This window comes from Schistocerca piceifrons, chromosome 1, assembly GCF_021461385.2.
Source record: "Schistocerca piceifrons isolate TAMUIC-IGC-003096 chromosome 1, iqSchPice1.1, whole genome shotgun sequence".
NCBI classification, from domain to species: domain Eukaryota; kingdom Metazoa; phylum Arthropoda; class Insecta; order Orthoptera; family Acrididae; genus Schistocerca; species Schistocerca piceifrons.
In genome coordinates, this window is record NC_060138.1 from 175958048 (window position 1) to 175983977 (window position 25930).

At 46.4% G+C, this 25930-nt stretch overlaps 1 protein-coding gene and 15 non-coding genes across 16 annotated transcripts; all 16 read right to left on the bottom strand.

The window, feature by feature from the left end:
- Positions 1-3433: 3433 nt before the first annotated feature.
- Positions 3434-3505, bottom strand: Trnak-uuu. The gene has a single exon. It is a non-coding gene; the product is annotated as a tRNA-Lys (tRNA).
- A 246-nt stretch (positions 3506-3751) lies between these two features.
- Positions 3752-3823, bottom strand: Trnat-ugu. The gene has a single exon. It is a non-coding gene; the product is annotated as a tRNA-Thr (tRNA).
- A 246-nt stretch (positions 3824-4069) lies between these two features.
- Positions 4070-4141, bottom strand: Trnat-ugu. The gene has a single exon. It is a non-coding gene; the product is annotated as a tRNA-Thr (tRNA).
- Positions 4142-4387: 246 nt separating this feature from the next.
- On the bottom strand, positions 4388-4459 carry Trnat-cgu. The gene has a single exon. It is a non-coding gene; the product is annotated as a tRNA-Thr (tRNA).
- A 246-nt stretch (positions 4460-4705) lies between these two features.
- On the bottom strand, positions 4706-4777 carry Trnat-ugu. Its single transcript has one exon. It is a non-coding gene; the product is annotated as a tRNA-Thr (tRNA).
- Positions 4778-5023: 246 nt separating this feature from the next.
- Trnat-ugu lies at positions 5024-5095 on the bottom strand. The gene has a single exon. It is a non-coding gene; the product is annotated as a tRNA-Thr (tRNA).
- Positions 5096-5341: 246 nt separating this feature from the next.
- Trnat-ugu lies at positions 5342-5413 on the bottom strand. The gene has a single exon. It is a non-coding gene; the product is annotated as a tRNA-Thr (tRNA).
- A 246-nt stretch (positions 5414-5659) lies between these two features.
- On the bottom strand, positions 5660-5731 carry Trnat-ugu. Its single transcript has one exon. It is a non-coding gene; the product is annotated as a tRNA-Thr (tRNA).
- A 246-nt stretch (positions 5732-5977) lies between these two features.
- Positions 5978-6049, bottom strand: Trnat-ugu. The gene has a single exon. It is a non-coding gene; the product is annotated as a tRNA-Thr (tRNA).
- Positions 6050-12022: 5973 nt separating this feature from the next.
- On the bottom strand, positions 12023-12094 carry Trnat-ugu. Its single transcript has one exon. It is a non-coding gene; the product is annotated as a tRNA-Thr (tRNA).
- Positions 12095-12340: 246 nt separating this feature from the next.
- Trnat-ugu lies at positions 12341-12412 on the bottom strand. The gene has a single exon. It is a non-coding gene; the product is annotated as a tRNA-Thr (tRNA).
- Positions 12413-16820: 4408 nt separating this feature from the next.
- On the bottom strand, positions 16821-16892 carry Trnat-ugu. The gene has a single exon. It is a non-coding gene; the product is annotated as a tRNA-Thr (tRNA).
- A 246-nt stretch (positions 16893-17138) lies between these two features.
- Positions 17139-17210, bottom strand: Trnat-ugu. Its single transcript has one exon. It is a non-coding gene; the product is annotated as a tRNA-Thr (tRNA).
- Positions 17211-21618: 4408 nt separating this feature from the next.
- On the bottom strand, positions 21619-21690 carry Trnat-ugu. The gene has a single exon. It is a non-coding gene; the product is annotated as a tRNA-Thr (tRNA).
- A 1242-nt stretch (positions 21691-22932) lies between these two features.
- Positions 22933-25214, bottom strand: LOC124788012 (glycerol-3-phosphate acyltransferase 3-like). The gene has a single exon (XM_047255062.1). It carries the CDS (start codon positions 25132-25134, stop codon positions 23644-23646), a length of 1491 nt encoding a protein of 496 aa, XP_047111018.1. The 5' UTR covers positions 25135-25214; the 3' UTR covers positions 22933-23643.
- A 277-nt stretch (positions 25215-25491) lies between these two features.
- Positions 25492-25563, bottom strand: Trnat-ugu. The gene has a single exon. It is a non-coding gene; the product is annotated as a tRNA-Thr (tRNA).
- Positions 25564-25930: the final 367 nt, after the last annotated feature.

Consider the following 25930-nt stretch of genomic DNA (forward strand, 5'->3'; position numbering starts at 1 on the left):
AACCGTACCTCTCTTGAATTCGGCTGGAATTGTGCCACCATTCAAAATTTCATTTACTATATCCGTAAAAACCGGCCCTATAATAGTCCAAAAGCGAACAAAAAACTCCTTAGGAAGGCCATCCGGACCAGGAGATTTGTGAGATGGTGAACAAGCAATGAAAGCTGAAATTTCGTCTGCAGTAAAAGGAGCTAAAAATTCCATATTATGGTCCTCTGTTAAAACTGATGGGATAGCAGTTGAAATCTCGTCAACATCAAGCGGATCAGAATCAGCCACAGCATATAAGGTCTCATAGTAGCAGGTAAGTTCATGGGTTATTTGATTCTGTAAGGTAAGCCGGCGACCATCAGCTGCCATAAGGCCGTCAATCAATACACGTCGACGGTTCTTGTGGTGACGAAACAGATGGTACATGGAAGTCATTTCATGTGCTAAGGTGGACGGCGGCTTAGATTTAATCTTCAATCCTTCCATCTGAAGCCGTTTAATACTAAGGAGCTTGGCTTTAATTTTCCGAACCTCAGAAAGGTGGGCACATGTCATTCGAGGAGTATCATAAAGTTCGCGAAGCACCGAATAATAATACTCAAAAGTCAGTTTCAGATCTCGCGCTCTATTATAACTGTAGGACATTAAAGTGCGACGTAGTTTTGGCTTCGCACAGTGGATCCACCAGTGAAGCTTAGACGGATAGTATCGCAGAGAACGTAAACACATGTCCCACGCCGTCTGTATTAGAGGTTCGATGTCAGGGTCATCGAGCAAGGAGACATTTAATTTCCACAGTGGCCGATAAAGTTTAAGAGGCTGACGTTCCAAATTAATTATAACCGCAAGGGCACAATGATCCGTAAAACTGGCTGGAATTACATCTACATTTAAAACAGAAACACTAAGGGGATCAGAAATATACAATCGGTCCAGGCGACTACTTGACGTGGCAGTAAAAAATGTAAATTTAACTAAAGTGGGGTGTTTAACCTCCCACGCATCGCGTAGTCGTAGTTGACGTACAAGAGAATGTAGCTCGAAACAATAATTAAAATGAGGGGATTGGTCCTTAGCTTGTAATACACAATTAAAATCACCCCCCAATATCAAAGTCGCAGGATTTTTGCGTAAAAGATAAATCAGATCCTCTTTATAAAAACGAGACCTTTCCTGCCGTTTGCTGGAACCAGAGGGGGCGTAAATATTAACCAAGGTTGTGTCAAATAACCGACAACCAATACCCCTTCCCGAGTCTAAGAGCTCAATTTCGGTAACGGGGATACCGTCACGAATTAGTAAGGCAGTACCTGTGGAAAACTCAGGCGCAAAATTTATAATAGTGCGAAAGCCAGGAACAAACAGGTGTGCAACGGAGACTTCCTGCAGGAAAACAACATCAGCTGCAGAGTCATAAATGAACTGCTGCAGAGACGCTAACTTCAGAGCAGATTGAATGCTATTTATATTTAAGGTAATAAACGTGTACGCCTGCAACATCAACAAAACAAAAGGGAAAATGAACCCTAATTACACCACATTAGAAGCAACTACATCCAGATCATCAACATCAGACATGGCAGAGGGTGATTGCCCGGAATCAACGGAATCAGAGTCATCCTTTGCATGCTTGTGTTTTTTCCGCACCGCGTGAAGATTGGGGGGCACTTTCACCCGACGGCGTATCTGATGCACACCAGAGTCAAGAGCAGGTGGAGTGGGGGGTTCGAGATCAGGCACGTCAACCAAGGCATCCGAAGGATTAGCAGGGCGAGAGGAATCTGAAGAAGGAGCAAGCAAGGGGAAAACTGCATCAGGAACATCGGCACCGGCATCAGAAGGTGTAGGTATTGGAAGTGTAGGAGGTGGAGAGATAGGTTTGGAATCCGCTGAAGCGGAGCGCGCAGTTCTAGAAGCGATTTTCCGACAAACAGCTGTCTGCACCGAAGTGTCGTCAACATGTTGTGATGCCTGTGTCGGGAGGGATGTCAACACCACCTCGACCGAATGTTGGGGCTCTTGCGCCGACAGCGTGGCACCAGGTTTGACGTCATCAGGCAAAGCAGGAGACACAGTGGGAACAGAATCCAAAACAAGCAAGGGAGATTCCGGAATTCTCTCGTCAGATTCGCTAACCGGCTGCGAAACAGCAGCTTCGTCATCAGTGCTACCGGTATCACTAGCACGACGGCGTTTGTTATTGGAAACAGACGGGATCGGTGTAGAAGCAGCCGATACATCTGGGCGAGTGGGTAACGGGGGAAAACCTGCATCAGAGGAAGGTGTCACCCGTTGTGAACAATCTACTGCAGGAGGCTGACACGAGACAGTGGAGGAAGCTGCTGGCACAAGATCGGCAACCGTTAATTTGCGGCGTTGTGCTAGCCCATTTTTAAGCACAAACACCCGCTTAGGGCAATTAGCACGAACATGACCATTTTCATTACATAGAAAACACGTACCAACTTGCCCCTCATAAGTAAGATGAACACGATAACCACATACAACCAGATGGGACGGTATATTCGACTTAATATGCATTTCAACCGATCTGATACCATTATAACATTGTAGCTTATGTTGTGCAGACCAACGTTCATGTCGAATTGATCGAACGGTACCATAACCAAGCAAAGCTTCCTTGAGATAACTGTTTTCAACTTCAGGGGGTAAATTATAAACCCGAACTGTGGTATACGTAATTTCCGCATTTGAAACAGTAACACTGCTAACAGAACCATCTCTATGACGGAACGACACTTGCTCACCATGTTTAAGTAAAATCTTATCTAGCAAAACCGGGTTCAACAATTTCACAAAAAAGCAGTAAAGTTCTGTGTCAAAATACGCCGTATGTACCTGGTCCGATGTAATGCCAATCGTATCCACAATCCATTCGTGAATTTCCAACGAAGTTGGTTGAACATTCCTGGTGGCCTTGTTAAACTGAAAACTGAGAGTACACTTCCGCGGAAACAACCGGGAAGCCATAACACTTAATTAATGCGGCAAAAGCCGCTAGGCAACACAAGACACAACACAAACACTAAGACGACGAAACAACGAAGAAAAGAAGACAAAGAAACGTCACACACAGAAGGTAAATAGTCACAACCCGAGGGAAACGGCGGATCGAATACACAGCACGTCCGATCGCTGTCGCGTCTCAAGCGGAACGCCCCTGAGCTAAGGAGGCTGCTACAGCTTACACCTCTTTGCAATCGCTACAGCCCTCGAGAAAAATACATTTCAGAGTCCTGAAAATGCGTACAAAGATTTACTCTGCCACAACAATTCGCTACCACTGAGGTCCACAGCGATGACTGACGGGTGCTGCCGTCTTTCGTCTATCGTCATCTGTGATCTTGGCTCAGGCCCGAAAAGACAAGCTATTTTGAAATTTTCGGTTCAAAGCATTACATTGGCCCATTTAAAATTGTGCTGCCCCCTGTGAGAATCGAACTCACGACCCCTGGTTTAAAAGACCAGTGCTCTGCCCCTGAGCTAAGGAGGCTGCTACAGCTTACACCTCTTTGCGATCGCTACAGCCCTCGAGAAAAATACATTTCAGAGTCCTGAAAATGCGTACAAAGATTTACTCTGCCACAACAATTCGCTACCACTGAGGTCCACAGCGATGACTGACGGGTGCTGCCGTCTTTCGTCTATCGTCATCTGTGATCTTGGCTCAGGCCCGAAAAGACACGCTATTTTGAAATTTTCGGTTCAAAGCATTACATTGGCCCATATAAAATTGTGCTGCCCCCTGTGAGAATCGAACTCACGATCCCTGGTTTACAAGACCAGTGCTCTGCCCCTGAGCTAAGGAGGCTGCTACAGCTTACACCTCTTTGCGATCGCTACAGCCCTCGAGAAAAATACATTTCAGAGTCCTGAAAATGCGTACAAAGATTTACTCTGCCACAACAATTCGCTACCACTGAGGTCCACAGCGATGACTGACGGGTGCTGCCGTCTTTCGTCTATCGTCATCTGTGATCTTGGCTCAGGCCCGAAAAGACACGCTATTTTGAAATTTTCGGTTCAAAGCATTACATTGGCCCATTTAAAATTGTGCTGCCCCCTGTGAGAATCGAATTCACGACCCCTGGTTTACAAGACCAGTGCTCTGCCCCTGAGCTAAGGAGGCTGCTACAGCTTACACCTCTTTGCGATCGCTACAGCCCTCGAGAAAAATACATTTCAGAGTCCTGAAAATGCGTGCAAAGATTTACTCTGCCACAACAATTCGCTACCACTGAGGTCCACAGCGATGACTGACGGGTGCTGCCGTCTTTCGTCTATCGTCATCTGTGATCTTGGCTCAGGCCCGAAAAGACACGCTATTTTGAAATTTTCGGTTCAAAGCATTACATTGGCCCATTTAAAATTGTGCTGCCCCCTGTGAGAATCGAACTCACGACCCCTGGTTTACGAGACCAGTGCTCTGCCCATGAGCTAAGGAGGCTGCTACAGCTTACACCTCTTTGCGATCGCTACAGCCCTCGAGAAAAATACATTACAGAGTCCTGAAAATGCGTACAAAGATTTACTCTGCCACAACAATTCGCTACCACTGAGGTCCACAGCGATGACTGACGGGTGCTGCCGTCTTTCGTCTATCGTCATCTGTGATCTTGGCTCAGGCCCGAAAAGACACGCTATTTTGAAATTTTCGGTTCAAAGCATTACATTGGCCCATTTAAAATTGTGCTGCCCCCTGTGAGAATCGAACTCACAACCCCTGGTTTACAAGACCAGTGCTCTGCCCCTGAGCTAAGGAGGCTGCTACAGCTTACACCTCTTTGCGATCGCTACAGCCCTCGAGAAAAATACATTTCAGAGTCCTGAAAATGCGTACAAAGATTTACTCTGCCACAACAATTCGCTACCACTGAGGTCCACAGCGATGACTGACGGGTGCTGCCGTCTTTCGTCTATCGTCATCTGTGATCTTGGCTCAGGCCCGAAAAGACACGCTATTTTGAAATTTTCGGTTCAAGGCATTACATTGGCCCATTTAAAATTGTGCTGCCCCCTGTGAGAATCGAGCTCACGACCCCTGGTTTACAAGACCAGTGCTCTGCCCCTGAGCTAAGGAGGCTGCTACAGCTTACACCTCTTTGCGATCGCTACAGCCCTCGAGAAAAATACATTTCAGAGTCCTGAAAATGCGCACAAAGATTTACTCTGCCACAACAATTCGCTACCACTGAGGTCCACAGCGATGACTGACGGGTGCTGCCGTCTTTCGTCTATCGTCATCTGTGATCTTGGCTCAGGCCCGAAAAGACACGCTATTTTGAAATTTTCGGTTCAAAGCATTACATTGGCCCATTTAAAATTGTGCTGCTCCCTGTGAGAATCGAACTCACGACCCCTGGTTTACAAGACCAGTGCTCTGCCCCTGAGCTAAGGAGGCTGTTACAGCTTACTGCTCTTTGCGATCGCTACAGCCCTCGAGAAAAATACATTTCAGAGTCCTGAAAATGCGTACAAAGATTTACTCTGCCACAACAATTCGCTACCACTGAGGTCCACAGCGATGACTGACGGGTGCTGCCGCCTTTCGTCTATCGTCATCTGTGATCTTGGCTCAGGCCCGAAAAGACACGCTATTTTGAAATTTTCGGTTCAAAGCATTACATTGGCCCATTTAAAATTGTGCTGCCCCCTGTGAGAATCGAACTCACGACCCCTGGTTTACAAGACCAGTGCTCTGCCCCTGGGCTAAGGAGGCTGCTACAGCCTACACCTCTTTGCGATCGCTACAGCCCTCGAGAAAAATACATTTCAGAGTCCTGAAAATGCGTACAAAGATTTACTCTGCCACAACAATTCGCTACCACTGAGGTCCACAGCGATGACTGACGGGTGCTGCCGTCTTTCGTCTATCGTCATCTGTGATCTTGGCTCAGGCCCGAAAAGACACGCTATTTTGAAATTTTCGGTTCAAAGCATTACATTGGCCCATTTAAAATTGTGCTGCCCCCTGTGAGAATCGAACTCACGACCCCTGGTTTACAAGACCAGTGCTCTGCCCCTGAGCTAAGGAGGCTGTTACAGCTTACACCTCTTTGCGATCGCTACAGCCCTCGAGAAAAATACATTTCAGAGTCCTGAAAATGCGTACAAAGATTTACTCTGCCACAACAATTCGCTACCACTGAGGTCCACAGCGATGACTGACGGGTGCTGCCGTCTTTCGTCTATCGTCATCTGTGATCTTGGCTCAGGCCCGAAAAGACACGCTATTTTGAAATTTTCGGTTCAAAGCATTACATTGGCCCATTTAAAATTGTGCTGCCCCCTGTGAGAATCGAACTCACGACCCCTGGTTTACAAGACCAGTGCTCTGCCCCTTTTTTTTTTTTTTTTTTTTTTTATATATTTTTTTTTAGCAGGAATCATACCCCCTTTTTTTTTTTTTTTTTTTTTTTTTAGGACCTCCTGCACCCGAAGCAGGAATCATACCCCTTTTTTTTTTTTTTTTTTTTTTGAAGCAGACACTCTACCACTCGAACGAATATATCTATTGAAAAAAATATTAAAGAATATCCACCACACAGCCACTTCAAAAGAAGTACAGTACTGAAATTAAAATCCTAAAACATGACTATATAATGTAGACTGCTTACTGAAATAAAGGTTAAAACACGAAAACTTCAGTCCTGGTGTAGAGAAGAAACATACATAAAGGCGGCAAATTCAGAAACAGTATAAAAGAAAATGGCTCACACAGGTGACCTTAGCCAACACCCTCTCTTTCAAATGTCAGGCTAAGCATATTGGCAAAATCATCTCGGAGGCCTGGCAATCGCAAGCGCTGCCAGTAAGCAGTAAGCATGTACTGCCGAAACGCTAGGTGTCCATCCTCTTCATGACAACTGTTGACAAAATGTACGAAATGGCCAATCAACCACATGACGGTATGGAGCTTCGTCCGCGGAAAAAAGGAAGAATCGGGCCGGACGATGATGTCAATAGTATAAGCGGCTTCAGCAGACCTAGTGACAAAAGCAAGTTGTTTCCTTAGCCAACGCCAATTAGCAAGGTGCCCACAGCAGGTGAATCGATGTTCAAGGGTATCCAGGAGACCACACCGAGTACAGGTGTCCGTGTCAGAAAGACCAATACGGTGCAGTCGTACATTGGTGGGAACCAAATTATTTATTACCCTATACCACGTGGACGCCACGGCCATAGAGTGGATCGGCAGACTAACGTTCTTCCAGACGTTCCTCCAGGACACGGATGGAGACGCCAGTTCTATTGGATTGGGACTGGCCAGCCCCTACCAGCGGGCAATCAAGCTCTTGGTCGTTGGCACCGGTCGCCGCAAGAAGACGTCACCGAGGTAACTCACCGCAATGTAAAATTCCCGAATGTGTTTCAACTTAAAATTTAGGCGTCCGACATCGACAGGTGGAGCAAGGCTCGCCGGACACACAACAGTAAAAAGCCTGGATGTAATTGAAGTCACTTCTTGCGTAACAATTAGAGTCGTTCGGCGGACGTACAAAGCAGACGCCTTGCGAGTAATGTCAGAGAGGCCCAAGCCTCCGGAGAGACGCGGTTTCGTCATTACCTCGTAACGTAACTTGAGTAGATGGCCCTTCCATATAAACCTGCTAGACAATTGGCGCAACCTTTTCGCCACCATCATGGGAAGTGGGAACAGCTGAGCAACATAATAAGCTTTACATAGGACGTAGGTGTCTAAAATTCGGACTTTTTGCAAAATGGTAGCAGAGCGCTGCTCATGGACCATCAGAGCCCCCTGTATCTTCTCGGTGACAGATTTCCAATTGAGAGCCGCCATTTTTAGAGGACACCGATCAATGATAATCCCCAAGGACGTATGGCGATCGACAAAAGTGGCCCAAGGGACGTCAGCATCGCGAAATCCTCGAATATCAAGGAACTTACATTTACCCTGATTGAGACGCGCTCCAGAGACACGACAGTATGCATCAACTGCCCCTTTCAACAACGGGATATCATCTCGTTGACGGAGGAGAACAACGACATCATCCGCATATGCCTTAACCGAGAGCTTCCCACCAGAGAGGGACATACCCTGAAGCTTGAGAGCAATAGTCCGAAGCAGCGGTTCCAGGGACAAAACGAATAAAGACATAGAGAGCGGACTACCCTGAGGCACTCCGCGGCGGATAGCAATGGGCGGCGTCAGCTGCCCATTGACAGACACCCGAGCTGTTATTCCCCTGTACAAATTGCCAAGAACACCACGTGATGAAGCGTTAAAACCTATTGTACCTAAAACACGATCTAAAAACACATGACTGACGTGATCAAAAGCCTTATAAAAATCAAGGAAGGCAAAAGCACAATGTACGTTTGTAACCGCCGCAACCGAGACAACATCCCGATATTCGGCTACTGGTGTCAGAATAGATCTATCATGAAAACAACATTGATGTGCACCAATCACACCCCGAAGCAGAGAAGACAGCCGGCTATTGAGCGCTCTAGCAGCTGTCTTATAGTCAAAATTCAGCAATGTGAGCGGACGAAGATTGGCAGCAGATAAACGACCAGAGGACTTCGGAATTAAAACAATTTTCCCTACTTTAAAATCGGCAGGCACATCCATCCCTCTGACAATCTCATTTAAAATCTGCGTAAAAATGCCACCCAAAAGAGGCCAAAAACGGAGATAAAATTCTTTAGGCAGGCCGTCTGGACCCGGCGATTTACTGGACGGAGAGCGAGCAATAAAATCGAAAACATCATCTACCTGGAACTCCCGGAGAAATTCGCCGTTCGCGTCAGGCGCGATCGTCGCAGTTAGATCCCCAAAGACATCATCCGAAAGAGACTCACCAGAATCATCGGCAGAATAGAGACTAGTGTAATACTGATGAAGAGCACGAACCATTTCCTCCTGTGCACTAAGCTGTCGCCCATCATCCACCGTAAGAGAAGAGATGAAGGAGCGACGACAACGAGTCTGATGCCGTAGCAGGTGGTACAAGGATGTCAGTTCACCTTCAACAAGAGAGTGAGGTTTCGACTTAACTCGCAGACCATCCATCTGTCGTCGTTTAAGGCTCAAGAGCTTGGCTTTAATACGACGAACATCATGGATCCGCAGTGGAGAGGTACCCGCCGCGTCATATAGTTCACGCAGGACAGAGTAGTAATATTCATACGTGTTCTTAAAATCACGCGTCCTAGCAGCACAGTAGAAAATCAAAGTCTGACGAATCTTGGGCTTGGCAAACGCAGTCCACCAAACCAGCAAGGAGGGGTATCGCGGGACAGAGCGAAGACATCGCTCCCACACGCCACTTATAACATCATCCATAGCACTGTCGGCAAGGTGGGAAACATTTAACATCCACTGGGAACGATAAAGTTTTGCAGGTTGGCGACTAAGATTTACAGTTGCAGTAAAAGCACAATGGTCAGAAAAACTAGTAGGAATAACATCGACAGAAAGAATTTTATCACATAAAATATCAGATAAATAGAATCTGTCGAGTCTACTGCATGAGGACGCGGTAAAAAACGTATATTTCACCAGGGTTGGATATTTGTGTTCCCAAACATCACGCAGATGCATCGTACGAACTAAGTCATGTAAATCACGGCAATAATTAAAATTGGGGGACTGGTCTGCAGGGCGTAAAACACAATTAAAATCGCCTCCGAGCAGGAGACTCCGAGGACTCTGGCGCAAAAGATAAATAAGCTCTTCTTTATAAAAGCGCGATCGAGCCACAGTGTGACCCGAACCAGAGGGGGCATACAAAACAACGAGGCGGAGATCAAAAAGACGACAACCAATCCCACGGCCAGAGTCAAGGAATTCAATGTCAGTAATAGGAATGCCCTCTCGAAAGAAAAGAGCAGTTCCTGTTGAATATTCCAGCGCGACATTAAAAACAGTTTGAAATCCAGGTAGAGAGAGATCAGAAAACAACACTTCCTGCAAAAACACTACGTCCGCACAGGCGTCGTAAATAAACTGCCGCAAAGAGGCAATGCGAACGTCGGACTCAATACGGTTAACATTTAAGGTAAGAAAGGTGTATGCTTGAACCATAGAGAGAAAAGCGAGAAAACAAATCACCTACACCGACGCACCAGCGTCACAGTCCATAGCAGGGGTGACGGAGGCATCCGAGGGAGGGGGACTGCTACCCCGTTCCGCGGATCCCTTACGTTTCGGTTTTTTACGAACAGCATTAACGTTCGGCTGAACGCGTAACTTGCGTCGGCTGACGGGCAGGGAAACTTCAGCCGCCGGTGACGTAGGAGGGTCAAGTTCTGTATCCGACACCACCCGCGCCGGTCCACATGCGGGATCCGGGGTCGCGGGGGAAACATCCGACAAAACGGAATGGTCAACACCTGCACTAGCTTCCGGCAAACATGGACTGCACGGAGGCGAAACGTGAGCAGGAAGGTCCGAGGCCGCAGAGTTGGAAGGAAGCGGAGCAGCTCCGCTGGCAGAGGTATGGGGCAGCGAAGCAGGAAGTTGTCGCGGCTCCACTTGTTGTGACATCGAAGTCGGTTCGGAAGACGGCGCCAACAGGCCCGACCGACGACCCGACTCGAGAGAAGCTGCGTCGGAGGCCGGAGGGGCGCCAGCAGCCGCCACCGGAACCGCTACCTCAGGAGGGCAGGGAGCAGCTACAGTACACAGTGGCTCGGAGGATGCCGGTCGCTCGGACTGGGGCATCTCAGGGAGATCCTCATCCGTACTATTTCCATCGTGTGGGCGACGCCTCTTATTATTCAAAAGTGGCACACCTACCTGAGGGACAGACGGAACAACATCAGATTTAGCACGCAAAGGAGGAAATTCTGTATCAGGGGTGCGCAAAACCTGTGGCGGGGCGCTACTACCACTGGACTGTGCTACACCAAGAGCAGAACCACCTGCAACGAGGTCAGCGACCGTTAACTTGCGACGCTGTTCGAGAGAATTTTTTAAAACAAAAACTCTCCGCGGACAGTCGGTACGCACGTGACCACTTTCATTGCACAAAAAACAGGTGCCCACCTGACCACTATATGTTACATGGACACGATATCCACCGATCTGCAGGTGAGATGGAATATTCTGCTTAACGTGCATTTCGACTGAACGAATACCACTGTAACATTGCAGGCGATGTTGGCTTGACCAGCGTTCAAGGCGAATGCTCTTTACATCACCATACTTCTGTAGACCCTCCTTAAGATAGACATTATCCACCTCCGGTGGAAGGTTGTAAACACGAACATTGGTATACGTGATGGAAGCATTGGAAAGCAGCACGGTACTTACAGAATCATCCCGATGCCGAAAGAGAACTTGATGACCATATTTAGAAAGAATTTTATCAACCTGAAGTGGGTCCATAAACTTAACAAAGAAAACATACAGTTCGGTATCAAAATAAGCAGTGTGCACCTGATCCGAATGAACACCAAAGGTATCTACCAACCAATCATGAATCTCAAGAGAACTAGGTTGCACATGGCGGGTTGACTTGTCAAAAGCAAAACTAACTGTAGCCTGACGAGGAATAACCTGGGACGACATTTTCAAAATATGCGGTCGAAACCGCTACACAAAAAACACTGAAATAAGGACAGAAAGTAACACAAGGTACGAAACAACGACGGAGAAACACTCACAGAAGTTGCAACACAACACGTAAACAAAAACGATAGTCCACTATACGTAACGCTACGGCGGAGCGGAAGACTAGGCACGTCCACACTGCACGGCGTCTAAAGCGGGACTGTGCCCCTGAGCTAAGGAGGCTGCTACAGCTTACATCGCTTTGCGATCGCTACAGCCCTCGAGAAAAACACATTTCAGAGTCCTGAAAATGCGTACAAAGATTTACTCTGCCACAACAATTCGCTACCACTGAGGTCCACAGCGATGACTGACGGGTGCTGCCGTCTTTCGTCTATCGTCATCTGTGATCTTGGCTCAGGCCCGAAAAGACACGCTATTTTGAAATTTTCGGTTCAAAGCATTACATTGGCCCATTTAAAATTGTGCTGCCCCCTGTGAGAATCGAACTCACGACCCCTGGTTTACAAGACCAGTGCTCTGCCCCTGAGCTAAGGAGGCTGCTACAGCTTACACCTCTTTGCGATCGCTACAGCCCTCGAGAAAAATACATTTCAGAGTCCTGAAAATGCGTACAAAGATTTACTCTGCCACAACAATTCGCTACCACTGAGGTCCACAGCGATGACTGACGGGTGCTGCCGTCTTTCGTCTATCGTCATCTGTGATCTTGGCTCAGGCCCGAAAAGACACGCTATTTTGAAATTTTCGGTTCAAAGCATTACATTGGCCCATTTAAAATTGTGCTGCCCCCTGTGAGAATCGAACTCACGACCCCTGGTTTACAAGACCAGTGCTCTGCCCCTGAGCTAAGGAGGCTGCTACAGCTTACACCTCTTTGCGATCGCTACAGCCCTCGAGAAAAATACATTTCAGAGTCCTGAAAATGCGTACAAAGATTTACTCTGCCACAACAATTCGCTACCACTGAGGTCCACAGCGATGACTGACGGGTGCTGCCGTCTTTCGTCTATCGTCATCTGTGATCTTGGCTCAGGCCCGAAAAGACACGCTATTTTGAAATTTTCGGTTCAAAGCATTACATTGGCCCATTTAAAATTGTGCTGCCCCCTGTGAGAATAGAACTCACGACCCCTGGTTTACAAGACCAGTGCTCTGCCCCTTTTTTTTTTTTTTTTTTTTTTTTTCCAGAGACACGACAGTATGCATCAACTGCCCCTTTCAACAACGGGATATCATCACGTTGACGGAGGAGAACAACGACATCATCCGCATATGCCTTAACAGAGAGCTTCCCACCAGAGAGGGACATACCCTGAAGCTTGAGAGCAATAGTCCGAAGCAGCGGTTCCAGGGACAACACGAATAAAGACATAGAGAGCGGACTACCCTGAGGCACTCCGCGGCGGATAGCAATGGGCGGCGTCAGCTGCCCATTGACTGACACCCGAGCTGTTATTCCCCTATACAAATTGCCAAGAACACCACGTGATGAAGCGTTAAAACCTATTGTACCTAAAACACGATCTAAAAACACATGACTGACGTGATCAAAAGCCTTATAAAAATCAAGGAAGGCAAAGGCACAATGTACGTTTGTAACCGCCGCAACCGAGACAACATCCCGATATTCGGCTACTGGTGTCAGAATAGATCTATCATGAAAACAACATTGATGTGCACCAATCACACCCCGAAGCAGAGAAGACAACCGGCTATTGAGCGCTCTAGCAGCTGTCTTATAGTCAAAATTCAGCAATGTGAGCGGACGAAGATTGGCAGCAGATAAACGACCAGAGGACTTCGGGATTAAAACAATTTTCCCTACTTTAAAATCGGCAGGCACATCCATCCCCCTGACAATCTCTTTTAAAATCTGCGTAAAAATGTCACCCAAAAGAGGCCAAAAACGGAGATAAAATTCTTTAGGCAGGCCGTCTGGACCCGGCGATTTACTGGACGGAGAGCGAGCAATAAAATCGAAAACATCATCTACCTGGAACTCCCGGAGAAATTCGCCGTTCGCGTCAGGCGCGATCGTCGCAGTTAGATCCCCAAAGACATCATCCGAAAGAGACTCACCAGAATCATCGGCAGAATATAGACTAGTGTAATACTGATGAAGAGCACGAACCATTTCCTCCTGTGCAATAAGCTGTCGCCCATCATCCACCGTAAGAGAAGAGATGAAGGAGCGACGACGACGAGTCTGATGCCGTAGCAGGTGGTACAAGGATGTCAGTTCACCTTCAACAAGAGAGTGAGGTTTCGACTTAACTCGCAGACCATCCATCTGTCGTCGTTTAAGGCTCAAGAGCTTGGCTTTAATACGACGAACATCAGGGATCCGCAGTGGAGAGGTACCCGCCGCGTCATATAGTTCACGCAGGACAGAGTAGTAATATTCATACGTGTTCTTAAAATCACGCGTCCTAGCAGCACAGTAGAAAATCAAAGTCTGACGAATCTTGGGCTTGGCAAACGCAGTCCACCAAACCAGCAAGGAGGGGTATCGCGGGACAGAGCGAAGACATCGCTCCCACACGCCACTTATAACATCATCCATAGCACTGTCGGCAAGGTGGGAAACATTTAACATCCACTGGGAACGATAAAGTTTTGCAGGTTGGCGACTAAGATTTACAGTTGCAGTAAAAGCACAATGGTCAGAAAAACTAGTAGGAATAACATCGACAGAAAGAATTTTATCACATAAAATATCAGATAAATAGAATCTGTCGAGTCTACTGCATGAGGACGCGGTAAAAAACGTATATTTCACCAGGGTTGGATATTTGTGTTCCCAAACATCACGCAGATGCATCGTACGAACTAAGTCATGTAAATCACGGCAATAATTAAAATTGGGGGACTGGTCTGCAGGGCGTAAAACACAATTAAAATCGCCTCCGAGCAGGAGACTCCGAGGACTCTGGCGCAAAAGATAAATAAGCTCTTCTTTATAAAAGCGCGATCGAGCCACAGTGTGACCCGAACCAGAGGGGGCATACAAAACAACGAGGCGGAGATCAAAAAGACGACAACCAATCCCACGGCCAGAGTCAAGGAATTCAATGTCAGTAATAGGAATGCCCTCTCGAAAGAAAAGAGCAGTTCCTGTTGAATATTCCGGCGCGACATTAAAAACAGTTTGAAATCCAGGTAGAGAGAGATCAGAAAACAACACTTCCTGCAAAAACACTACGTCCGCACAGGCGTCGTAAATAAACTGCCGCAAAGAGGCAATGCGAACGTCGGACTCAATACGGTTAACATTTAAGGTAAGAAAGGTGTATGCTTGAATCATAGAGAGAAAAGCGAGAAAACAAATCACCTACACCGACGCACCAGCGTCACAGTCCATAGCAGGGGTGACAGAGGCATCCGAGGGAGGGGGACTGCTACCCCGTTCCGCGGATCCCTTACGTTTCGGTTTTTTACGAACAGCATTAACGTTCGGCTGAACGCGTAACTTGCGTCGGCTGACGGGCAAGGAAACTTCAGCCGCCGGTGACGTAGGAGGGTCAAGTTCTGTATCCGACACCACCCGCGCCGGTGCACATGCGGGATCCGGGGTCGCGGGGGAAACATCCGACAAAACGGAATGGTCAACACCTGCACTAGCTTCCGGCAAACATGGACTGCACGGAGGCGAAACGTGAGCAGGAAGGTCCGAGGCCGCAGAGTTGGAAGGAAGCGGAGCAGCTCCGCTGGCAGAGGTATGGGGCAGCGAAGCAGGAAGTTGTCGCGGCTCCACTTGTTGTGACATCGAAGTCGGTTCGGAAGACGGCGCCAACAGGCCCGACCGACGACCCGACTCGAGAGAAGCTGCGTCGGAGGCCGGAGGGGCGCCAGCAGCCGCCACCGGAACCGCTACCTCAGGAGGGCAGGGAGCAGCTACAGTACACAGTGGCTCGGAGGATGCCGGTCGCTCGGACTGGGGCATCTCAGGGAGATCCTCATCCGTACTATTTCCATCGTGTGGGCGACGCCTCTTATTATTCAAAAGTGGCACACCCACCTGAGGGACAGACGGAACAACATCAGATTTAGCACGCAAAGGAGGAAATTCTGTATGAGGGGTGCGCAAAACCTGTGGAGGGGCGCTACTACCACTGGACTGTGCTACACCAAGAGCAGAACCACCTGCAACGAGGTCAGCGACCGTTAACTTGCGACGCTGTTCGAGAGAATTTTTTAAAACAAAAACTCTCCGCGGACAGTCGGTACGCACGTGACCACTTTCATTGCACAAAAAACAGGTGCCCACCTGACCACTATATGTTACATGGACACGATATCCACCGATCTGCAGGTGAGATGGAATATTCTGCTTAACGTGCATTTCGACTGAACGAATACCACTGTAACATTGCAGGCGATGTTGGCTTGACCAGCGTTCAAGGCGAATGCTCTTTACATCACCATACTTCTGTAGACCCTCCTTAAGATAGACATTATCCACCTCCGGTGGAAGGTTGTAAACACGAACATTGGTATACGTGATGGAAGCATTGGAAAGCAGCACGGTACTTACAGAATCATCCCGATGCCGAAAGAGAACTTGATGACCATATTTAGAAAGAATTTTATCAACCTGAAGTGGGTCCATAAACTTAACAAAGAAAACATACAGTTCGGTATCAAAATAAGCAGTGTGCACCTGATCCGAATGAACACCAAAGGTATCTACCAACCAATCATGAATCTCAAGAGAACTAGGTTGCACATGGCGGGTTGACTTGTCAAAAGCAAAACTAACTGTAGCCTGACGAGGAATAACCTGGGACGACATTTTCAAAATATGCGGTCGAAACCGCTACACAAAAAACACTGAAATAAGGACAGAAAGTAACACAAGGTACGAAACAACGACGGAGAAACACTCACAGAAGTTGCAACACAACACGTAAACAAAAACGATAGTCCACTATACGTAACGCTACGGCGGAGCGGAAGACTAGGCACGTCCACACTGCACGGCGTCTAAAGCGGGACTGTGCCCCTGAGCTAAGGAGGCTGCTACAGCTTACATCGCTTTGCGATCGCTACAGCCCTCGAGAAAAACACATTTCAGAGTCCTGAAAATGCGTACAAAGATTTACTCTGCCACAACAATTCGCTACCACTGAGGTCCACAGCGATGACTGACGGGTGCTGCCGTCTTTCGTCTATCGTCATCTGTGATCTTGGCTCAGGCCCGAAAAGACACGCTATTTTGAAATTTTCGGTTCAAAGCATTACATTGGCCCATTTAAAATTGTGCTGCCCCCTGTGAGAATCGAACTCACGACCCCTGGTTTACAAGACCAGTGCTCTGCCCCTGAGCTAAGGAGGCTGCTACAGCTTACACCTCTTTGCGATCGCTACAGCCCTCGAGAAAAATACATTTCAGAGTCCTGAAAATGCGTACAAAGATTTACTCTGCCACAACAATTCGCTACCACTGAGGTCCACAGCGATGACTGACGGGTGCTGCCGTCTTTCGTCTATCGTCATCTGTGATCTTGGCTCAGGCCCGAAAAGACACGCTATTTTGAAATTTTCGGTTCAAAGCATTACATTGGCCCATTTAAAATTGTGCTGCCCCCTGTGAGAATCGAACTCACGACCCCTGGTTTACAAGACCAGTGCTCTGCCCCTGAGCTAAGGAGGCTGCTACAGCTTACACCTCTTTGCGATCGCTACAGCCCTCGAGAAAAATACATTTCAGAGTCCTGAAAATGCGTACAAAGATTTACTCTGCCACAACAATTCGCTACCACTGAGGTCCACAGCGATGACTGACGGGTGCTGCCGTCTTTCGTCTATCGTCATCTGTGATCTTGGCTCAGGCCCGAAAAGACACGCTATTTTGAAATTTTCGGTTCAAAGCATTACATTGGCCCATTTAAAATTGTGCTGCCCCCTGTGAGAATAGAACTCACGACCCCTGGTTTACAAGACCAGTGCTCTGCCCCTTTTTTTTTTTTTTTTTTTTTTTTTTCCAGAGACACGACAGTATGCATCAACTGCCCCTTTCAACAACGGGATATCATCACGTTGACGGAGGAGAACAACGACATCATCCGCATATGCCTTAACAGAGAGCTTCCCACCAGAGAGGGACATACCCTGAAGCTTGAGAGCAATAGTCCGAAGCAGCGGTTCCAGGGACAACACGAATAAAGACATAGAGAGCGGACTACCCTGAGGCACTCCGCGGCGGATAGCAATGGGCGGCGTCAGCTGCCCATTGACTGACACCCGAGCTGTTATTCCCCTATACAAATTGCCAAGAACACCACGTGATGAAGCGTTAAAACCTATTGTACCTAAAACACGATCTAAAAACACATGACTGACGTGATCAAAAGCCTTATAAAAATCAAGGAAGGCAAAGGCACAATGTACGTTTGTAACCGCCGCAACCGAGACAACATCCCGATATTCGGCTACTGGTGTCAGAATAGATCTATCATGAAAACAACATTGATGTGCACCAATCACACCCCGAAGCAGAGAAGACAGCCGGCTATTGAGCGCTCTAGCAGCTGTCTTATAGTCAAAATTCAGCAATGTGAGCGGACGAAGATTGGCAGCAGATAAACGACCAGAGGACTTCGGGATTAAAACAATTTTCCCTACTTTAAAATCGGCAGGCACATCCATCCCCCTGACAACCTCATTTAAAATCTGCGTAAAAATGTCACCCAAAAGAGGCCAAAAACGGAGATAAAATTCTTTAGGCAGGCCGTCTGGACCCGGCGATTTACTGGACGGAGAGCGAGCAATAAAATCGAAAACATCATCTACCTGGAACTCCCGGAGAAATTCGCCGTTCGCGTCAGGCGCGATCGTCGCAGTTAGATCCCCAAAGACATCATCCGAAAGAGACTCACCAGAATCATCGGCAGAATATAGACTAGTGTAATACTGATGAAGAGCACGAACCATTTCCTCCTGTGCAATAAGCTGTCGCCCATCATCCACCGTAAGAGAAGAGATGAAGGAGCGACGACGACGAGTCTGATGCCGTAGCAGGTGGTACAAGGATGTCAGTTCACCTTCAACAAGAGAGTGAGGTTTCGACTTAACTCGCAGACCATCCATCTGTCGTCGTTTAAGGCTCAAGAGCTTGGCTTTAATACGACGAACATCAGGGATCCGCAGTGGAGAGGTACCCGCCGCGTCATATAGTTCACGCAGGACAGAGTAGTAATATTCATACGTGTTCTTAAAATCACGCGTCCTAGCAGCACAGTAGAAAATCAAAGTCTGACGAATCTTGGGCTTGGCAAACGCAGTCCACCAAACCAGCAAGGAGGGGTATCGCGGGACAGAGCGAAGACATCGCTCCCACACGCCACTTATAACATCATCCATAGCACTGTCGGCAAGGTGGGAAACATTTAACATCCACTGGGAACGATAAAGTTTTGCAGGTTGGCGACTAAGATTTACAGTTGCAGTAAAAGCACAATGGTCAGAAAAACTAGTAGGAATAACATCGACAGAAAGAATTTTATCACATAAAATATCAGATAAATAGAATCTGTCGAGTCTACTGCATGAGGACGCGGTAAAAAACGTATATTTCACCAGGGTTGGATATTTGTGTTCCCAAACATCACGCAGATGCATCGTACGAACTAAGTCATGTAAATCACGGCAATAATTAAAATTGGGGGACTGGTCTGCAGGGCGTAAAACACAATTAAAATCGCCTCCGAGCAGGAGACTCCGAGGACTCTGGCGCAAAAGATAAATAAGCTCTTCTTTATAAAAGCGCGATCGAGCCACAGTGTGACCCGAACCAGAGGGGGCATACAAAACAACGAGGCGGAGATCAAAAAGACGACAACCAATCCCACGGCCAGAGTCAAGGAATTCAATGTCAGTAATAGGAATGCCCTCTCGAAAGAAAAGAGCAGTTCCTGTTGAATATTCCGGCGCGACATTAAAAACAGTTTGAAATCCAGGTAGAGAGAGATCAGAAAACAACACTTCCTGCAAAAACACTACGTCCGCACAGGCGTCGTAAATAAACTGCCGCAAAGAGGCAATGCGAACGTCGGACTCAATACGGTTAACATTTAAGGTAAGAAAGGTGTATGCTTGAATCATAGAGAGAAAAGCGAGAAAACAAATCACCTACACCGACGCACCAGCGTCACAGTCCATAGCAGGGGTGACAGAGGCATCCGAGGGAGGGGGACTGCTACCCCGTTCCGCGGATCCCTTACGTTTCGGTTTTTTACGAACAGCATTAACGTTCGGCTGAACGCGTAACTTGCGTCGGCTGACGGGCAAGGAAACTTCAGCCGCCGGTGACGTAGGAGGGTCAAGTTCTGTATCCGACACCACCCGCGCCGGTCCACATGCGGGATCCGGGGTCGCGGGGGAAACATCCGACAAAACGGAATGGTCAACACCTGCACTAGCTTCCGGCAAACATGGACTGCACGGAGGCGAAACGTGAGCAGGAAGGTCCGAGGCCGCAGAGTTGGAAGGAAGCGGAGCAGCTCCGCTGGCAGAGGTATGGGGCAGCGAAGCAGGAAGTTGTCGCGGCTCCACTTGTTGTGACATCGAAGTCGGTTCGGAAGACGGCGCCAACAGGCCCGACCGACGACCCGACTCGAGAGAAGCTGCGTCGGAGGCCGGAGGGGCGCCAGCAGCCGCCACCGGAACCGCTACCTCAGGAGGGCAGGGAGCAGCTACAGTACACAGTGGCTCGGAGGATGCCGGTCGCTCGGACTGGGGCATCTCAGGGAGATCCTCATCCGTACTATTTCCATCGTGTGGGCGACGCCTCTTATTATTCAAAAGTGGCACACCCACCTGAGGGACAGACGGAACAACATCAGATTTAGCACGCAAAGGAGGAAATTCTGTATCAGGGGTGCGCAAAACCTGTGGAGGGGCGCTACTACCACTGGACTGTGCTACACCAAGAGCAGAACCACCTGCAACGAGGTCAGCGACCGTTAACTTGCGACGCTGTTCGAGAGAATTTTTTAAAACAAAAACTCTCCGCGGACAGTCGGTACGCACGTGACCACTTTCATTGCACAAAAAACAGGTGCCCACCTGACCACTATATGTTACATGGACACGATATCCACCGATCTGCAGGTGAGATGGAATATTCTGCTTAACGTGCATTTCGACTGAACGAATACCACTGTAACATTGCAGGCGATGTTGGCTTGACCAGCGTTCAAGGCGAATGCTCTTTACATCACCATACTTCTGTAGACCCTCCTTAAGATAGACATTATCCACCTCCGGTGGAAGGTTGTAAACACGAACATTGGTATACGTGATGGAAGCATTGGAAAGCAGCACGGTACTTACAGAATCATCCCGATGCCGAAAGAGAACTTGATGACCATATTTAGAAAGAATTTTATCAACCTGAAGTGGGTCCATAAACTTAACAAAGAATACATACAGTTCGGTATCAAAATAAGCAGTGTGCACCTGATCCGAATGAACACCAAAGGTATCTACCAACCAATCATGAATCTCAAGAGAACTAGGTTGCACATGGCGGGTTGACTTGTCAAAAGCAAAACTAACTGTAGCCTGACGAGGAATAACCTGGGACGACATTTTCAAAATATGCGGTCGAAACCGCTACACAAAAAACACTGAAATAAGGACAGAAAGTAACACAAGGTACGAAACAACGACGGAGAAACACTCACAGAAGTTGCAACACAACACGTAAACAAAAACGATAGTCCACTATACGTAACGCTACGGCGGAGCGGAAGACTAGGCACGTCCACACTGCACGGCGTCTAAAGCGGAACTTTCCCCTGAGCTAAGGAGGCTGCTACAGCTTACACCTCTTTGCGATCGCTACAGCCCTCGAGAAAAATACATTTCAGAGTCCTGAAAATGCGTACAAAGATTTACTCTGCCACAACAATTCGCTACCACTGAGGTCCACAGCGATGACTGACGGGTGCTGCCGTCTTTCGTCTATCGTCATCTGTGATCTTGGCTCAGGCCCGAAAAGACACGCTATTTTGAAATTTTCGGTTCAAAGCATTACATTGGCCCATTTAAAATTGTACTGCCCCCTGTGAGAATCGAACTCACGACCCCTGGTTTACAAGACCAGTGCTCTGCCCCTGAGCTAAGGAGGCTGCTACAGCTTACACCTCTTTGCGATCGCTACAGCCCTCGAGAAAAATACATTTCAGAGTCCTGAAAATGCGTACAAAGATTTACTCTGCCACAACAATTCGCTACCACTGAGGTCCACAGCGATGACTGACGGGTGCTGCCGTCTTTCGTCTATCGTCATCTGTGATCTTGGCTCAGGCCCGAAAAGACACGCTATTTTGAAATTTTCGGTTCAAAGCATTACATTGGCCCATTTAAAATTGTGCTGCCCCCTGTGAGAATCGAACTCACGACCCCTGGTTTACAAGACCAGTGCTCTGCCCCCTTTTCTTTTTTTTTTTTTTTCCTAAAACAGCATTAATGATTGCCAGTTTATTTACAAGCTTTGCTAGTACATAACAATACAAAATGCAACAAAAGAGCTTGACTCACCATTTTAACACACATTTTCTAAAAATGTGAAGTACACAAACAAATAAATTACAAAAGTTTTTCTTCACAGATTTAGTGCAGTGACTGGTATGACTACTTACAATAGAAAGTCCATTTCTATATACAATGAAAATCTAAGATAAGAATAACAATACTCTCATTTCTTTTACACCTATTGTTCAGTCTTCATGTATAATTTACTGTCATTTTACTTCATCTTATGAAGTGCAATGTACAAAAATATTGAAAGATCATTAGGGAAGTTTGCCTTTGCTATTACCTTAAAAAAAAACTTCACAGTAAGCTATCAGGAAAGTCACAGTTGAACACAACATTTCTTAGATAAAGTTATTCAAAATATGTAATGGAATACTTTGTGCCATAATCTTGCTTAACCCTCTTATTTTCCTTGCCACAATAAATATAAAAAAAAACATTAAGTGAAATGTATTCAAGACATTATTGCATCAAAACAAGTTATAAAATTACCTAGTGCCTATATACAAGTTACAAAGTGTGTTCCCACCCATTTTACTAGGCATCTTCACTTATTCCCTCCTTTAATATCATAAAAACTCTACACAGCCTCATATTTCCTTGTCTCAGTCACGCCGTCCAGCAGTCTTATCTGAACATGATTGCAAGTTCTTGGAATTGTTTAAGAATGACTTTCTGGGTCCTGAATAATCAAAACTGTATAAATGAAAATGAATGCCATCTGAGTTAACTCACTTGGTTGTTTCCACTCAATTTTGATATATCTGAAGCTCAATGATACTTTACTTCTACCATGGCACTTCTGCAAGATTCCACAGGAGTAATTTTGTTGCTTTTCAGTTATCACAGTGAGTTTATTAATTAAAAAGCACATTAAAAATGTTGGTACGGTCTATACAAAATAGGTTCTATCACACCAGCACAAGTTTTACTGCTTAACATTTACACAATTTACAAGTCATACAAACTGTGATGTAAACAGAACAAAATGAAAATGCATACATGGAATGTGTGCCACAAATTATGATGCTATAATGCCTACAGTTGACACAAACACGTTTAATTACAAATACACAACTATCAATGAAACTAAAAAAAATGATCAATGAATTTTATACAGTGAATTCTTTGGTGAGGATGGCTACATGCATTCAGATGATATGCATGTCCAGTTTCTGGATGAATATCCCCAGAAATGATAATGCAGACACAACACAACTCATCATGTCAGGAACATATGTAATTGCTCATACTTTATAACTCTCATCCTGTCTTGTCAAACACAAATTGACATAGAATGTGTAATCACCATACAAAATAGTCAGTCCACTGAATTCTGGATGTAAACATAAGAAATACTTGCATAAAAAGCATTTCTGTAAACAGAGCTGTACTACCAAAATTAGTTTGCACAGCCATTCTTGTTATCAAAGATAAAGACAACAATAACCATATAAAATAATCCAGAATTAAAAGACTGCAAATCACAGGGACCACTTTTTCAAAACAATAAAATGATGGAAATGTTTCACTGTAGTTAAACCTCATTCCAGTTTCAGTCTCTTGCTAAATTCTTTTTGCTGGTTCTCTTTCCACTCTTTCTTTGGTTTCATGCGCTTCAGTTGCCCATCCCACATCAGATCTACCAGTCCACCTTGCCTGGCAATAACGCCTTTCACCCTGTTTGCAAAGTCTATAGCTGTCTCTCCTTCTTGCTGGTACATAGGTGGCAGATACCATACATCACTAACAATGGCCCAACTTGTCATCATCATGTACAAGTATTGCATCATTGAATAACGACTGCTGTTCCAAAATGCATCACCAAATTTTGGATCATACTTTATGGCTACAGGATAAATGACACCTCCAACTTCAAAGCTTCCTTTCTTGAACTGCATAACTGATGTATTGTTAATGCAAGTTCCTTCAGGGAAAATGAGAATTGGAGGGTTGTTAGGATCAGACACATGCTCACGAAGCCTTCTTGCAACTGCTTCTCTGTCCTTTACTTCAGAACGTTCAAACCATATGTGAGGGGACGCTCTCGCTAAAGCTCGCTGGAGGAGTCCTAAGAAACCACCATGCCTCTGACCAATCAAGGCATAGCAGTTATCACAGGCTAGGACGAGGACATCAATTGGAGACGTGTGATTTGCTACACATATTCCACTCTTAGGTCTGTTTTCTGGATTGTGGTAGGTAATCACAGATGACAGAGCACTGGACAAAACACCAAAGCACATTATGGAAACACGATGGTTGAGCCAACGCTTGAATGGACCCTCAGGAACATAGCCCACAACAGCTGTACAAGCTGTCAACCACATAACCCCTATGAAACAAATCATTACACGTAGAGGCAGTAGAAAGAAGTAGCGGACAAAGAATCCTGCCATCCAAATAACAGTAAGTCTCCAGCTGATGAATTCATAGTATTGATTTGTACGTGTCAAAAGATTCCAGGACTTGAGTTCTTCTGCTTCAAATCTGTGTGTAACTTCATCTTCTATTATTGCTTCAACTCCAGCCTTGACATAGTCAAGGAGATCTGAAAGCTGAAATTCCCTCTTCAGCGTCTCAAATGATCTCCTTCGAATGAGATCAGGAGGAGCAGTGGATGTCTCTTCCTGTTTGTTATTGCCTTTGTAGTTCTGTACAGGATCTGGCGCGAGGATGAGATCTTCTCTGCTGATCAAATTATTGCTTATCACCCCATTCATTTTCTTTTCTGGTGTTTTATTGCACACATTATTGCAGTTTTCTTTAACCTCTAAAACATCTTTTTGTTCTTTTTCTTCCTCCTTTTCTTCATCATCTGAGTTATCTCTGCTCACCTGGCGGTCTTTCTGTGCTATTTCTATATGTTGACGTCCATACTCGAAAATCTTCAACAACAGATTGACGTAAAGTCTTCTAACTCCAAGAGATTTTCCGATTGAGGCCAGAAATATTATTCCTAATAGAACCATCAGAAATGGGGTTATAAGAAGAGAAAAAGAGAACGATACGACTGTCCACATAGTTGCCACCATCTTTAATAAATTGTCCGTTGTATACTTGACAGTTTAGATTTAACTACATTCGCTCACACACAACTTCCCCTAACCAGCGCTAGACCGCAACTGCCCCTGAGCTAAGGAGGCTGCTACAGCTTACACCTCTTTGCGATCGCTACAGCCCTCGAGAAAAATACATTTCAGAGTCCTGAAAATGCGTACATAGATTTACTCTGCCACAACAATTCGCTACCACTGAGGTCCACAGCGATGACTGACGGGTGCTGCCGTCTTTCGTCTATCGTCATCTGTGATCTTGGCTCAGGCCCGAAAAGACACGCTATTTTGAAATTTTCGGTTCAAAGCATTACATTGGCCCATTTAAAATTGTGCTGCCCCCTGTGAGAATCGAACTCACGACCCCTGGTTTACAAGACCAGTGCTCTGCCCCTGAGCTAAGGAGGCTGTTACAGCTTACACCTCTTAGCGATCGCTACAGCCCTCGAGAAAAATACATTTCAGAGTCCTGAAAATGCGTACAAAGATTTACTCTGCCACAACAATTCGCTACCACTGAGGTCCACAGCGATGACTGACGGGTGCTGCCGTCTTTCGTCTATCGTCATCTGTGATCTTGGCTCAGGCCCGAAAAGACACGCTATTTTGAAATTTTCGGTTCAAAGCATTACATTGGCCCATTTAAAATTGTGCTGCCCCCTGTGAGAATCGAACTCACGACCCCTGGTTTACAAGACCAGTGCTCTGCCCCTTTTTTTTTTTTTTTTTTTTTTTTTTTTTTTTTTTTTTTTTTTTTTTTGTCACGCTGACCACT